The sequence below is a fragment of the Leucoraja erinacea genome, chromosome 34 (genome assembly GCF_028641065.1).
Source record: "Leucoraja erinacea ecotype New England chromosome 34, Leri_hhj_1, whole genome shotgun sequence".
Lineage (NCBI taxonomy): Eukaryota > Metazoa > Chordata > Chondrichthyes > Rajiformes > Rajidae > Leucoraja > Leucoraja erinaceus.
Window position 1 is genome coordinate 19,722,749 of NC_073410.1, and position 17,278 is coordinate 19,740,026.

Consider the following 17,278-nt stretch of genomic DNA (forward strand, 5'->3'; position numbering starts at 1 on the left):
GTGCTTGCCTTAACTTACAGTTCAAGCATTGACAATGCAGGGCAAAAGATGCAGGCACAGCAGTTATCAGGACCATTAGAGCTGTCCGTCATAATGCAAGCTTTCCAGCCCAACTTCCCTCGCTAGCTCGTACCTGGTAGACCTCAGTCCAGAACCGATGCTTCAATCTTTTCTTTGTCTTCTTCAACTGCTTGTTGTTTTTTATGGTGTCCAGGTGGGTGAGGACACCCATGATCTTAGGGAAACCGTGGACCTGACAGATGTTCAGGAATTCAAATGTCTCCATTTCAAAGCCAAAGCTGGCATCAGTCAGCATCAAAACCTGAGGAACACAGGGAGTTAAGAGTTGTTGTCCTCATTCTACACGAAAAAACTTCAATTAGATGCAACGGGTTCCATACATTAACCAAATATCTCACTAATTGCCATATACAGACTCCTTTGTGGTTTATGCGTGCCTGATTTACACGTTTTTAGAAAAACGTGCTTTATCTAATTACCACCAAAGTTTCATCTATGCGCTCCTATTTTCACAATAACGCACTCAAATTTATGCATGGCAAACTTACACATTAGCTTTCAAAATTATCTAGTAAGTTCAGTTTGGCTTAACAGAAAAAACCCCTCAAATGATTGCTTGCAGCTTTAAAGGTTATTTGTTTAAATGTGCCTGCCTAAATGTGTTCTGTTATGGAACATGAATGGGTAATCTTCTGTGTTTTATGTACATAGTACAGATGGAAGGGAAGGCTTCATAAAGTTGGATGGTGTGGTTCACTCTCATTTATTTCAATTGGCAGCATAGTAGTGTGCTGTGCCTTGATGATTTACACATTGTTTTTTAAGCCCGTAACCCCCATGTAAAACATGAAGTGCCTGTAACCATGCATATTTAGTTAGCAAGGTGATGAACCTAAACAACATCTCAGACCACCAGCATTCATTCAAATGCTCTGACCTTAGTTACAACAAGGCGTTGGTAGAGGAAAATACTTCCTCTGGACTTTCCAACTGGAAGCTCACACCTACCACATAACATTACTATCCTAAACACTGGGTACTACCTTGCACATCCGGGTAGAACTGCCCAACACTACTACAGACATGTCGTTCTCCACTACAGACCATATCAAGCAGAGAAAAATCTTAATTTCAACTATACTGAGCCAGTTGCGTAGAGGCACACCGCACGGAAACAGGTCAAACTAATCTTCTCTCCCATCTACACTGATCCCATCTGCCTACATGAGGACAGCAGCCTCCCATGCTTGCCCATTTAAGTATCCATCCTCTTAAACAAGGTCATTGCATCTGACTGCACCACCTCCTCCGTCAGCACGCTCCACATTTTCAAGCAAGTCAAAGCAAGGTTTTCTTTCTACCTGTACCTCACTGTACTTGTGCATAAGGCAATAAACTTGACTTGACTCAACATATCAAGCACTCTGCATTAAACTATACTAAAAAAGCATCTCCTAAACTGAATTTACCAAACCACACCAGAGGCTCAAATTCAACATTTCACAAAATGCCTGAGACAGGTTGAAGTGTATTTCCCCAAGTCAAGTCAAGTGAAGTTTATTTGTCACATACACATACGAGATGTGCAGTGAAATGAAAGTGGCAATGCTCGCGGACATTTGTGCAAAAGGCAAACAACAAAACAACCAAACAAATTATAAACACAATCATAACACACATATTCTTTTACATAATAAATAATGGAAGGAAAAACATTCTGTAGAGTTAGTCCCTGGTGAGATAGGCGTTTACAGTCCGAATTGCCTCTGGGAAGAAACTCCTTCTCAACCTCTCCGTTCTCACCGCATGGCAACGGAGGCGTTTGCCTGACCGTAGCAGCTGGAACAGTCCGTTGCAGGGGTGGAAGGGGTCTCCCATGATTTTATTTGCTCTGGAGTTGCACCTCCTGTTGTATAGTTCCTGCAGGGCGGTGAGTGAAGTTCCCATAGTGCGTTCGGCTGAACGCACTACTCTCTGCAGAGCCTTCTTGTCCTTGGCAGAGCAATTCCCAAACCAGATGGTAATGTTCCCGGACAAGATGCTTTCCACCGCCGCTGCGTAGAAGCACTGGAGGATCCTCGGAGACACTCTGAATTTCCTCAATTGCCTGAGGTGGTAAAGGCGCTGCCTTGCCTTACTCACGAGTGCTGAGGCGTGTGATGCCCATGTCATATCCTCAGAGATGTGGACTCCCAGATATTTAAAACAGTTCACCCTATCCACAGGATCCCCATTTATCCTCAATGGAGTGTACGTCCTCGGATGATGTGCCCTCCTAAAGTCCATGATCAGCTCCTTCGTTTTTTTGATGTTCAAGAGGAGGCTGTTATCCTGGCACCAGAGTGCTAGATCAGCCACCTCCTCCCGGTAGGCCTTCTCATCGTTGTCTGAGATCAGGCCCACCACCACAGTGTCATCAGCAAACTTAATTATTGAATTGGAGCTGAACCTAGCCACACAGTCATGTGTGTACAGGGAGTACAATATCGGTCACCCTACATAATTACAGCTCATCCATAATGCCGTTTCCCACATCACATCTCATCCCGTATTCATGCATCTCACCGACTTCTGGGACAATGCCTCCATTTAAACTTAAATTTCTTATTCTACCCAAATCCTTTACTATTCCCACGTCACTAAAATGTCCTTCAGATCTTTCAGCCCCAGCCTGATACACCTTCCCACACAAGATTCCAAAGGTCCTCCTATTCTGGCCTCATGGGTCCTCCCAGTTTTCATCACTCCACCAGTCATGGCCTCAACACTCTAGATCCCTTGAACTGCCTCCCTAACCTTCTCTGTCTTACACCGCCAGAGACCCGGGTTTAATCCTGATTACGAGTGCTGTCTGAATGGAGTTTGTACATTCTCCCCAGGACCATGTGAGTTTTCTCCGGGTGCTCTGGTTTCCTCCCCCACTCCAAAGATGTACAGGTTTGTAGGTTAATTGATGTGGTAAAATTCTAAATTGTCCCCAGTGTGCGTAGGAAAGTGTTAGTGTCAAGGGATAACTGGTCGGCACGGCAGGATGGGCAGAATGGCCGGGTTCTACACTGTATCTCTATATCTTTATCTCGAAACTAAACTAAAAACGAGTCAATTTTTGATCAACAATGATCATCAAACTGATGACACTGTTGTGTTGTAGGACCTTGAATGCTTGCTACATTGACATGCTTGCTGTCAAAGCTATTGATTTATTAATAGCAATACTTAATCGAAAAGCAATATTTAATCGAAAGACTTTTAAAACTCGACGATTTCCTCACCAAATCAGCCACTTTGGCCAAGTCGATCATTGAGTTAATATCATTGCCACACTCAATAATGGAGAGCCGCCGCTTCTTGCCTGTTGAAAACAAAACCATGTAATGATGAACGCAAACTAAAGACGAGCGAAAGCCAAATCCACATACAATAAAAACAATCAGAACCTTATTCTCAAAGGTGGAAATGTCAAAGACTAGAGGGCAGAGCTTCAGGATGAGAGGATCAAAGTTCAAAGGAATGTATGTGGCAAGATTTGTTTCCACACAGGGTGCCTGGATCGTATTGCCAGCGTAGTGGTGGAGACAAAATCTGCATACAAAATCACAGTTTAAGAGGCTTTTAGTTACGCTCGTGGATATGCAGGGAATGGAGGGATATGGATCACGTGCAGGCAGATGAGATTAGTTTAACCTGGCATCATGTTCGGCATGGACATTGTGGGCCAATGTACTGCTCTACATTCTAGAATATGTGCTGTTTCCACGTGGATGAATCCATGAGATCAATCCATGAAGTAATTATCCTGTAGACAAGGATGTACACTAACTGGAAAATCATAAACGGAGACAGTTGCTGAAGAATTACTTTACATTGGGCTTCATGCTGGAGGTTGCCAGAGACAGGAAGGAAATGTGAAGGAAAAACCCAGCAAGGTATACGACTCACTGCCCCAAATAAACCCAGCGAGGCAGTCAGCATCTGTGGAGGGACTTCCTTGTGCATTGAAGCTGCTGCATCAATGTAGAATATTCTGGAAACACTCAATCCTGGTCATTTATTTACATCAAATCATTTATTTTAAGTGATATTCACAATTGCAGACTCACCTGCAATGATAGTGACTGGCCCCCTGATCTCTGTCAACTTTTGCTTGGTGAAGTTCTGAATCAGACACCGGATTAAAGTACTCTTTCCCACTTTAGGGGGTCCCACCACAACAACAACAATGGGCGGGGGCTCCAGCGGTGTCCGGTCAACCAGAGGGACGTGATGCTTTTTAGTTTTCAAGTCCTGCGCTCTGTTAAAGATGAGATTAAATTAAATGGTTTACTGTTTTTACACATCTGCTTTACAATATGTGATCAATTACTGCAGAGATTACTTATTCTAGGATAAGATGTAAACAATTCAATTAAATAACAGCCTTCCTTAAATGCATCTAACTACCTTGTACTACCAATGATTACTGGTCTTAAGCAGTACTGTCGCACTGACCTCTGCAATCATGAAGACCCTTGAAAGGATTGTGCTGGCCAAACTGAAAAATATCATGACCCTCTGCAGTTTGCATATCTGGCCAATATCAGTCAACCTGGGCCTGCACTTCATGCTCCAGCACCTAGACCGCCGGGGACCTATGCGAGGATGTTGTTTGTTGATTTTAGCTCACCATTGTGCCAGAGCTACTACACTCCAAACTTTCTGCATTGACTGTGCCTGAACCCCTCTGTCGGTGGATCACCAGGTTCCTAACAGACAGGAAGCAGCATGTCGGACCCGACAAACCCTCAGCAAGACTGCGTACTCTCCCCTCTCCTTTACTCTCTCTACACCAACGACTGCACCTCCACTGAGTCCTGGATCAGTCCAAAATCAGGGTTGTGTTGTCCGCAAACTTGTGAATCTTGATAATGATTCACAAGTTTGCGGACAACACAACCCTGATTGGACTGATCCAGGATAGGGAGGAATCTGCCTAGACAGGAAGTGACACAGCTGGCGTCCTGGTGCCATCGCAACAACCTGGAGCTCAATGCTCTTAAGACAGTGGAATTGATTGTGGACTTTAGGAGAGCTCCCCCTCCCCTCATCTCACTCACCATCAACACCACCACAAATAGCACCTAAAGGGCCTGTCCCACTTTTGCGACCTTTACAGATGACTGCCAGCAAGTCGACGAAAATTTCAACATGTTGAAAATTCAGCGGTGACCAGCAAGATGCTACGACTCTCACGACCATAGGAGACCTCTCACAATAGACAATAGGTGCACGAGGAGGCCATTCGGCCCTTCGAGCCAGCACCGCCATTCAATGTGATCATGGCTGATCATCCCCAATCTGTACCCCGTTCCTGCCTTCTCCCCATATCCCGTGACCGCTATTTTTAGGAGCCCTATCTAGCTCTCTCTTGAAAGCATCCAGAGAACCTGCCTCCACCACCCTCTGAGGCAGAGAATTTCACAAACTTACCGCTCTGTGAGAAAAAGTTTCCTCGTCTCCGTTCTAAGTGGCTTACTCCTTATTCTTAAACTGTGGCCCCTGGTTCTGGACTCCCCCAACATCGGGAACATGTTTCCTGCCTCTAGCATGTCCAAACCCTTAACAATCTTATATGTTTCAATGAGATGCCCTCTCATCCTTTTAAACTCCAGAGTGTACAAGCCCAGCCGCTCCATTCTCTCAGCATATGACAGTCCCGCCATCCCGGGAATTAACCATGTAAACCTACCTCACGACCATACAGGCTTTATGGTCTGATTGAATGGCGGTGCTGGCTCGAAGGGCCGAATGGCCTACTCCTGCACCTATTGTCTATTGTGAGAGGTCTCCGATGGTCGTGAGAGGTCTCCAAAGAGCCATAGCGTCTTTCTGGTCACCGCTAAATTTGCAACAATTTCGGCGACTTATCACGGGTGCCGGCAGTCACCTGTAATGGTCGCGAAAGTGGGACAGGCCCTTAAGAGATCGATCTCTTAGGTAGGCATAATTCTCCCGTGCCTTTCATCTGCAGTACATGTATTGCGTGCAGCTCATGTGCCGTCGACGCTGCTTCAAGCCTTCAATCACAATGGACTATAAAGGCAGCTGAAATTCTGCCTTTGCACCATGGACTGCGCACATGTGTGCTGCTCATGCGCACCAGCCTACTGCCCATGCGCAGCACAAGGTTCTTGGCGGGTTTTTCAAACATGGATAGTCATTATCTTAAGAGTTTCTCTAAACAATCTTATAAGGAAAATACCAAAATAATTAAAAATGGCAGAGCAACGCCGGAACTTAAAGAACTTCAACAGCGCAAAGGAACAAAAATTATTAGAACATTTAAAACAGCTTGGTATAACAGGAAAGAGTGGCCATGCGTTTGTATTTCAACAAATAGACTGTTTTGTTTCCTGTGCCTGTTATTTTCTGTATCTAGTGGAACTCTGGGTAGCAGATGTGTACAGTGATTTAAAAAAATTGCCTAATGCTTTAAACAAGCACAAGTGATCTGCTGCCCGTATGAAAGCCAAATAGCATTTAAGACACACAAAAAAGCTGGAGAAACTCAGCGGGTGCAGCAGCATCTACGGAGCGAAGGCATTGAAGACATTTGGGTTTACACAGATCGACTTGCTCATGGATAAGCAGAAGCAACTTGGCATCAATATTCACAATGAAAAAGCCAAGGAGAACAGAGAGATACTAAAAAAGAACATGTGCTACTTGCTTTTTGATCAAAGAACTTGCTTTTCACGGTGATAATGAAACAAAGAATTGCTAAATCATGGAAACCATATTGAGTTACTGAAATATACAGCAAAATTTGATGAAAAATGAGCACATTTACAGAATTCATGTTTTTTCTGGCATTTCTAACAAGATACAAAATGACTTGATTGAAGCAGTAGGCACAGTTGTAGAAAAACATATTAAAGAAGAGATCGCTAAGGCCCCATTCATTGTCATAGAAGTGGATGAATCCACTGATATTTCAAATACAGCTCAGTGCTCTACTGTATTAAGGTATATTGGACTCTGAAATTAAAGAAGCGTTCATAGGCTCTGACAAACTGAAGGACAGAACTGCTACTAGTGTGCATATTCATTAATTTAGACAAATATACGTGCTGAGAAACTTGTAGCAGACATGCGATAGAGCAATGATAATGGCATCAAACTTAAATTACAGAGTTGACGTGGAAAAGCTTTTCCCACTGAGAGTAGGGAAGATTCAAACAAGGGGACATGACATGAGAATTAAGGGACTGAAGTTTAGGGGTAACATGAGGGGGAACTTCTTTACTCAGAGAGTGGTAGCTGTGTGGAATGAGCTTCCAGTGAAGGTGGTGGAGGCAGGTTCGTTTTTATCATTTAAAAATAAATTAGATAGTTATATGGATGGGAAGGGAATGGAGGGTTATGGTCTGAGCGCAGGTATATGGGACTAGGGGAGATTATGTGTTCGGCACGGACTAGAAGGGTCGAGATGGCCTGTTTCCGTGCTGTAATTGTTATATGGTTATAATTGTTATATGGTTAAATGTGTTCAAGCTAAAGTAAGAGAAAAGGCACCATCAGCTTTATTTACCCACTGCTAGGCTCATGTTGAACCTTAGGTACACAAAAAAGCTGGAGAAATTCAGCGGGTGCAGCAGCATCTATGGAGCGAAGGAAATAGGCAACGTTTCGGGCCGAAACCCTTCTTCAGACCATGTTGAACCTTGTTCTGTCTCAGTCAGCAAAATTCATACCTGAATGTACAAGCCTTTTCAAAACTATTGACGCTTTTACCTCATTTTTCAGTCATTCTACAAAACGAACGCAATTTCTTGATGAAATAGTGCATTGCAAAAGCCGCACCAACCAGATGGACTTCAAACTCAAAGCAAATCCAAACCATTTTGCAATACCATGGAGACCTCTATAAACTTTTTGACAGCATTAACAGCAATCCTTTATTGTGGGATCCTGAAACTTTGGTGAGGAGCAATTGGGTTTTATGCTTGGCTAACGAAAGATTCTACATACTTTCTTCTCACGGTTTATAATGAAATCTATACTATTACTAACACCCCTTCCGGCACCCGCTGGAAAATAAATCCCTGGAGGCGGGGCTGATTCCGTGAGCACATCCAGAAGCCACCTGTCCAGAAGCCGCCGAGAATAAAGTTGAAGTAACGGAGTGTGGGCTGTGTTCCGCGGGTGGGGGCGGGCTGTGTTCGTGAGCGGGCTGTGTTTGTGGGCGGCGGGGGTGGGCTGTGTTCGCAGGCGGGGGCTGTGAGCGCGACAGGCGCTGAGGACGGGAGCAGCTGAGTGGTGGAATATTGTATTGGGGAATGGGTTGTGTTGGGGGACCAGGCCTCCCGTGTGACAGGGACCCAACGGTTCCCACTTAGTCTACACTCTCCACAACATTTTGCAAACTAAAATGATAGATATTCCATATTGCTTTGAAAGAATCAACGAAACAAGACATTTGCTTGAGGATCTTCACCAATATTTTGATGACGGCCATGAAAAGTTTGAAGAATATTGCAAAGAACATAGAAAATCATAGATACTGCCTCACCCGCTGAATTCCTCTTGCATTTTTTCTACCTTCGATTTTTCTAGCTTCTGCAGTTCTTTCTTAAACATTGCAAAGAAAATGACCTAACTGAAAATCTCGTTCAAAACGTCCAATTAAAGAGAGACCACGAATATTTGATCTAATATTGGTTGATATATTGAAGCATTTGGAAGCAAGATACAGTGACTTCAAAAATTTACAATTCATTTCCTTAGCTGATGGAAACAAATTTCAAAAACCTGCTTGTCAAATTGATCAGGCGGCAATAGAAAGTTTAGAAAGAAACTACGGTAACTTCTTTGATGTCATAAGACCGAAATGGGGGATGGGTACAAGAGCAGAGGGGCAGGGGGGTGTAAAATGAAGGTAGAAGCAATAGGTAGCAAGGTGAAAAGTAAAAGTGGCAGGCAGACAAAACCAGGGCAAAAATGAAAAAGGGCCACTTTTCAACATAATTGTATAAGGGGTAAGAGCGTTGTAAAAACAAGCCTGAAGGCTTTGTGTCTCAATGCAAGGAGTATTCGTAATAAGGTGGATGAGTTGAACGTGCAGATAGCCATTAATGATTATGATATAGTTGGGATCACGGAGACATGGCTCCAGGGTGACCAAGGCTGGGAGCTGAACATCCCGGGATATTCAATATTCAGGAGGGATAGAGAGAAAGGAAAAGGAGGTGGGGTAGTGTTGCTGGTTAGAGAGGAGATTAACGCAATGGAAAGGAAGGACATTAGTTTGGAGGATGTGGAATCGGTATGGGTAGAGCTGCGAAACAATAAGGGGCAGAAAACGCTGGTGGGTGTTGTGTACAGGCCACCTAACAGTAGTAGTGAAGTTGGGGATGGCATCAAACAGGAAATTAGAAATGCTTGCGACAAAGGCAAAGCAGTTATAATGGGTGACTTCAATCTACATATAGATTGGGTGAATCAAAATGGCAGGGGTGCTGAGGAAGAGGATTTCTTGGAATGTATACGGGATAGTTATCTAAACCAACATGTAGGGGACCAACGAGAGAGCTGGCTATTTTAGACTGGGTATTGAGTAATGAGGAAGGGTTAGTTAGTAGTCTTGTTGTGCGTGGCCCCTTGGGCAAGAGTGACCATAATATGGTTGAGTTCTTCATTAGGATGGAGAGTGACATTGTTAATTCAGAAACAATGGTTTTGAACTTAAAGAAAGGTAACTTTGAGGGTATGAGACGTGAATTGGCCAAGATTGACTGGCAATTAATTCTAAAAGGGTTGACGGTGGATATGCAATGGAAGGCATTTAAAGACTGCATGGATGAACTACAAAAATTGTTCATCCCAGTTTGGCAAAAGAATAAATCAGGGAAGGTAGTGCATCCATGGATAACAAGGGAAATCAGGGATAGTATCAAAGCAAAGGATGATGCGTACAAACTAGCCAGAAAAAGCAGCATACCGGAGGACTGGGAGAAATTCAGAGACCAGCAGAGGAGGACGAAGGGCCTAATTAGAAAAGGAAAAATGGATTATGAAAGAAAACTGGCAGTGAACATAAAAACTGACTGCAAAAGTTTTTATAGATATGTGAATATGATTAAAAGCCGATAAATCCCCAGGGCCAGATAGGCTGCATCCCAGAGTACTTAAGGAAGTAGCTCCAGAAATAGTGGATGCATTAGTAATAATCTTTCAAAACTCTTTAGATTTTGGAGTAGTTCCAGAGGATTGGCGGGTAGCAAACGTAACCCCACTTTTTAAGAAGGGAGGGAGAGAGAAAACGGGGAATTACAGACCAGTTAGCCTAACATCGGTAGTGGGGAAACTGCTAGAGTCAGTTATTAAAGATGGGATAGCAGCACATTTGGAAAGTGGTGAAATCATTGGACAAAGTCAGCATGGATTTACGAAAGGTAAATCATGTCTGACGAATCTTATAGAATTTTTCGAGGATGTAACTAGTAGCGTGGATAGTGGAGAACCAGTGGATGTGGTGTATCTGGACTTCCAGAAGGCTTTCGACAAGGTCCCACATAAGCGATTAGTATACAAACTTAAAGGACATGGCATTGGGGGTTCAGTATTGATGTGGATAGAGAACTGGCTGGCAAACAGGAAGCAAAGAGTAGGAGTAAACGGGTCCTTTTCACAATGGCAGGCAGTGACTAGTGGGGTACCGCAAGGCTCAGTACTGGGACCCCAGCTATTTACAATATATATTAATGATCTGGATGAGGGAATTGAAGGCAATATCTCCAAGTTTGCGGATGACACTAAGCTGGGGCGCAGTGTTAGGTGTGAGGAGGATGCTAGGAGACTGCAAGGTGACTTGGATAGGCTGGGTGAGTGGGCAAATGTTTGGCAGATGCAGTTTAATGTGGATAAATGTGAGGTTATCCATTTTGGTGGCAAAAACGGGAAAGCAGATTATTATCTAAACGGTGGCCGATTGGGAAAGGGGGAGATGCAGCGAGACCTGGGTGTCATGGTACACCAGTCATTGAAGGTAGGCATGCAGGTGCAGCAGGCAGTAAAGAAAGCGAATGGCATGTTGGCTTTCATAGCAAGAGGATTTGAGTATAGGAGCAGGGAGGTTCTACTGCAGTTGTATAGGGTCTTGGTGAGACCACACCTGGAGTATTGCGTGCAGTTTTGGTCTCCAAATCTGAGGAAGGACATTATTGCCATAGAGGGAGTGCAGAGAAGGTTCACCAGACTGATTCCTGGGATGTCAGGACTGTCTTATGAAGAAAGACTGGATAGACTTGGTTTATACTCTCTAGAGTTTAGGAGATTGAGAGGGGATCTTATAGAAACTTACAAAATTCTTAAGGGGTTGGACAGGCTAGATGCAGGAAGATTGTTCCCGATGTTGGGGAAGTCCAGGACAAGGGGTCACAGCTTAAGGATAAGGGGGAAATCCTTTAAAACCGAGATGAGGAGAACTTTTTTCACACAGAGAGTGGTGAATCTCTGGAACTCTCTGCCACAGAGGGTAGTTGAGGCCAGTTCATTGGCTATATTTAAGAGGGAGTTAGATGTGGCCCTTGTGGCCAAGGGGATCAGAGGGTATGGAGAAAAGGCAGGTACGGGATACTGAGTTGGATGATCAGCCATGATCATATTAAATGGCGGTGCAGGCTCGAAGGGCCGAATGGCCTACTCCTGCTCCTAATTTCTATGTTTCTATGAAAGCGGATCTAGCTGGAATTTATAATGCACACGTGTTTCGGGATAAATCATTTAAAGATTTACTTGTTTTTATATTTCAAAATGGATTATATGGTTGTTATATGATTGGAACAAACGTTCCCTGAAGCCGTGAAGCTGCTACAATTAATTTTAAACAATTCCTGCTACAACAGTTTCTGTTGAGATCATTTTCAGCTTTGAAAAGAATTAAAAGCTTCACCAGGAATAGAATGTCCAATGAAAGGCTTTCATCACTTGCTTTGATTTTGATTGAAAAGGAAATGTTTACTCAGATGGAGCAAAGTCCCACTGCTAATTTCTATGAAAAAGTTATGGATATTTTTGCTGCAAACAAAGAGAGAAGTTCGTGTACAAATGATGTGGGAAGTAAATTTATTTTGAGCTAGATGTTTTTAAATATTTTACTGTAGAGACAAATTACTGTAGAGGTCGACTGACTGCCTACCGGAGAGAACAATCTGCGCATGACCGACTGCCTACCCCGAGTAATTACTCATGCATGGCACGTGCCTGGTACAGAGTTTGTACATTCACCCCGTGACCAGGGTGGGTTTTCTCCAGTTTCCTCCCACATTCCAAAGATATACAGTTTTGTAGGTTAATTGGCTTGGTAAGAATTGGAAATTGTCCCCAGTGTGTAGGATAGTGTTAATGTGCGAGGATCGCTGGTCGACACGTACTTGGTGGCCCAGGGGCCCGCTTCCGCGCTGCATCTCTAAATTAAACTAACCCTCATACAAACAGGCAGGGAATGGAAAGATATGGACCATGTTCAGGCAGATGGGTTTAGGTTAAATTGCATGGGTTCAGACACCCAAAGGACCTGTTTCTGTGTTGCACTCTTTTATGTTCTAATCAAATGGGCAAAAGTACGGAAAACTATACAAAAGATTAATTATATTTCTGAAGAAGGGTCCCGAAAGCCTGAGGAGTAATGGAGCAATGAGGTCCTTCTGCAGTTGTACAGGGTCCTAATGAGACCACACCTGGAGTATTGTGTGCAGTTTTGGTCCGCTAATTTGAGGAAGGATATTCTTGCTATTGTGGGAGTGCAGCGTAAGTTTACAAGGTTAATTCCCAGGATAGCGAAACTGTCATATGCTGAGAATGGAACAGCTGGATTGTATACTCTGCAATTTAGAAGGATCTTAGAAGAAATTTAGGGGATCTTATTGAAACATATAACATTATAAAAGGTTTGGATACACTAGAGGCAGGAAACATGTTCCCAATGTTAGGGGAGTCGAGAACCAGGGGCCACAGTTTACGAATACGGGATAAGCCATTTAGAACGGAGATGAGGAAACAATTTCTCACACAGAGAGTTGTGAGTCTGTGGAATTCTCTGCCTCAGAGGGCGGTGGAGGCCGGTTCTTTGGATACTTTCAAGAGAGAGCTAGATCGGGCTCTTAAAGATAGCGGAGTCAGGGGATATGGGGAGAAGCCAGGAACAGGGTACTGATTGGGGATGATCAGCCATGATCACATTGAATGGCAGTGCTGGCTCAAAGGGGCGGATGGCCTACTCTTGCACCTATGTAAACAACATTCACTGCACTATCCCCATCACCATCTGCACTTCCTCCTCAAAACACTCAAACACTGCATGACATGACAGCCACAGTGACTAGCATGACCATATTGAATCAAGAGTGTTTTATTGTCATAGGTCCCAAAACAGAACAATGAAATTCTTACTTGCAGCAGCACCACAGATATGTAAACAATGTACTCTGTAACACCCATAATAAACAACAAAAAGAAAAGTTCAGTATGTATATATTAACCAAACGGACAAAAAAATAGACAATAATAGTGCAAAAAGAATGTCCCCAACTCTAAATAGAATCTATTTAGAGGTTGTAGCGTTTAATAGCCTAACGGTTGCAAGGAAGAAGCTACTCCTGAACCTGGACATTCGCTTTCAGGCTCCAGGCTTCAGTGCAATGATAGTGTGGCCAGGGTGGTGAGGATCTCTGATGATGCTGGCTGCCTTTCTGAAGCAGTGACTCCTATAGATGACCCCTTCGACAGTGGTCATAGTTACAGAGCACAGAAATCTCTGGCCTAATTCATCCAGGCTGACCAAGATGCCTCATTTGAAGAAGGGTCTCGACCCACAACGTCACCTATTCCTTCGCTCCATAGATGCTGCCTCACCCGCTGAGTTTCTCCAGCATTTTGTCTACGTAAGATGCCCCATCTAAGCGAGTAGCCTGTATTTGGCTCATATCCCTGTAAACCATGCCGAAACATGTACATGACCTTTACTTTTAAATGTTGTTGTTACACTTGCCTCAACTACCTTCTCTGGCAGCTCGTTCCATATGCCCACCGCCCTGTGTAGAAAATTGATGCTGTTCTAGATGCAAGTAGATCCCATCCCTAAAAATCTTCTTCCATAACTTCCCCAACACTGAGGATCACCAGCCTGGTGTGCATGAAGGAACTGCAGATGCTGGTTTAAACCGAAGATCAAAAAAATGCTGGAGTAGCTCAGCGGGACAGGCGGCATCTCTGTGGAGAAGGAACAAGTGTTATTTCGGGTCGAGACGTCTGTCTGATCAGTCTCAAGAAGGGTCTCGATCTGAAACGTCACTCATTCCTTCTCTTCAGAGAAGCTGACTATCCCGCTGAGTTACTCCAGCATTCTGTGTCTATAATTTCCTCGTTTGTCCCTATTGCTCTTCTTAAACAGATGAACAAGATTGCTGGGACCCTGGCGGTTGCTAAAGATGCTACATGGATCTAATCTCTCTGTCACCACTGCATCTGCTCCGAAGATGAAGCTTACTATTCCAGGGCATCCGAAGTATTCACTTTAGTAAATGTGGTTCTTCCCACTACCCACCACCCCAACGTCATAGATAGATCCCTCACCCGCGTCTCCTCTGTGTCCCGTAGTTCTGCTCTTGCTCCCCTGGTCCTCACCCTTCACCAGCCTTCCCATTTAACACATCATCCCACATTTCCGTATCCTTTAACTAGATCCCACCATCATCTTCCCCTCTTCACCACTTTCCACCTTCTGCAGAGACTGCTCCCCCAGAAACTCCATACCATAAGCAGAATTAGGCCATTCAGCCCATCGAGTCTACTCCGCCATTCAATCTGAACTTTTTCACATAGAGAGTTGTGAATGTGGAATTCTCTGCCTCATTCGTTCGGAGGCCAAGGGTTTAATAGGGATCTTAAAGATGGCGGAGTCAGGGGATATGGGGAGATGACAGGAATGTGGTACTGATTGTGGATAATCAGGCGTGATCACATTGCATGGTGGTACTGGCTCGAAGGGGCGAATGACCTACTCCTGCACCTATTATCTATTGCTCCATTTTCCCCTCTCAACCCCATCCTCCTGCCTTCTACCATAACCTTTGACACCCGTACTAATCAAGAACAATCTCCACTTTAAAAATACCCAATGTCTTGGCCTCCACAGCCATCTGTGGCAATGAATTCCATAGATTCACCATGCTCTAGCTAAAGTAATTCCTCCTAATCTCCATTCTATAGGTTTGTCATTTCATTCGGAGTCTGTGCCCTCTACTCTTCCATTACTGAAAACCTCCCTTCCACATCCACTCTATCCAGGCCTTTCATTACCCAGTAGGCTTTAAAGAGATTCCCCCCCTCATACATCTAAACTCCCGCGAGTACAGGCCCAGTGCCGCCAAACACTAATGTTAACCCACTCTTCCCCAGAATCATTCTTGTAAACCTCCTCTCAACAGCACATCCTTCCTCATATCTGGGGCCCAGAACTGCTCACAATATTCCAAATGTGGCCTGACCAGCATCTTATAGAGCCTTGGCATTACATCCTTGCTTTTATGCTCTAATCCCCCTTAAAATCAATGCTAACATTGCAATTGCCTTCCTTACCACCAACTCAACCTGCAAATTAATCTTTAGGGTATCCTGTACCAGCACTCCCAAGTCCCTTTGCACCTCTCATTACTGAACTCCCTTGTTCACTATTCCCTTTCCACCCAAACAATCCCCTCCCCAGGTACTTTCCCCTACAACTAGAAGAGATGTAAAACCTATCCCGATACCTCACCCCACACCCATCGAGGGACTCCAGCATCCCTTTCAGGTGAGACAGAGGTTCATGGGCACCACCCTGGCCACGCTCTCCTTTCACTCCAACCATCAGGAAGAGGGTATAGGATGCTTGAGAACTAACATCCAGGTTCAGGAGCAGCTTCTTCCCTACACCCATCAGGCTATTAAACACTATAACCATATAACAATTACAGCACGGAAACAGGCCATCTCGGCCCTACAAGTCCGTGCCGAGCAACTTTTTTTCCCTTAGTCCCACCTGCCTGCACTCATACCATAACCCTCCATTCCCTTCTCATCCATATACCTATCCAATTTATTTTTAAATGATACCAACGAACCTGCCTCCACCACCTTCCACTGGAAGCTCATTCCACACCGCTACCACTCTCTGAGTAAATAAGTTCCCCCTCATGTTACCCCTAAACTTCTGTCCCTTAATTCTGAAGTCATGTCCTCTTGTTTGAATCTTCCCTATTCTCAAAGGGAAAAGCTTGTCCACATCAACTCTGTCTATCCCTCTCATCATTTTTTAAAGACCTCTATCAAGTTCCCCCTTAACCTTCTGCGCTCCAGAGAATAAAGACCTAACTTATTCAACCTATCTCTGTAACTTAGTTGTTGAAACCCAGGCAACATTCTAGTAAATCTCCTCTGTACTCTCTCTATTTTGTTGACATCCTTCCTATAATTGGGCGACCAAAATTGTACACCATACTCCAGATTTGGTCTCACCAATGCCTTGTACAATTTTAACATTACATCCCAGCTTCTATACTCAATGCCCTGATTTATAAAGGCTAGCATACCAAAACCTTTCTTTACCACCCTATCTATATGAGATTCCACCTTCAAGGAACTATGCACGGTTATTCCCAGATCCCTCTGTTCAACTGTATTCTTCAATTCCCTACCATTAACCATGTACGTCCTATTTTGATTTGTCCTGCCAAGGCCTCACATTTATCAGCATTAAACTCCATCTGCCATCTTTCAGCCCATTTTTCCAAATGGCCTAAATCACTCTGTAGACTTTGGAAATCCTCTTCATTATCCACAACACCCCCTATCTTGGTATCATCTGCATACTTACTAATCCAATTTATCACACCTTCATCCAGATCATTGATGTACATGACAAACAACAAAGGACCCAACACAGATCCCTGAGCCACCCCACCAGTCACCTGCCTCCAACCCGACAAACAGCCCTCCACCATTACCCTCCGGCATCTCCCATTCAGCCACTGTTGAATCCATCTTGCTCTTCCTGCATTTATACCCAACAGTTGAACCTTCTTAACCAACCTTCCATGAGGAACCTTGTCAAAGGGTCAAAGGCCTTACTAAAGTCCATATAGACAACATCCACTGCTTTACCCTCGTCAATTTCCCTAGTAACATCTTCAAAAAATTCAAGAAGATTAGACAAACATGACCTTCCAGGCACAAATCCATG

The 17,278-nt window shown here is 44.1% G+C and overlaps 1 protein-coding gene across 2 annotated transcripts in view; it reads right to left on the reverse strand.

Annotated features, from left to right (window-relative positions):
* The window catches only part of bms1 (BMS1 ribosome biogenesis factor), a 120,737-nt gene that overhangs the window by 96,149 nt on the left and 7,310 nt on the right, over window positions 1-17,278 (reverse strand). For both annotated transcript variants that reach the window (XM_055661955.1, XM_055661957.1), the window contains exons 3-5: window positions 4,122-4,312; window positions 3,294-3,373; window positions 134-322 (exon numbers count right to left, since the gene is read on the reverse strand). In XM_055661955.1, coding sequence (XP_055517930.1) covers window positions 134-322; window positions 3,294-3,373; window positions 4,122-4,312 — 460 coding nt within the window. The remainder of the gene's footprint in view (window positions 1-133; window positions 323-3,293; window positions 3,374-4,121; window positions 4,313-17,278) is intronic.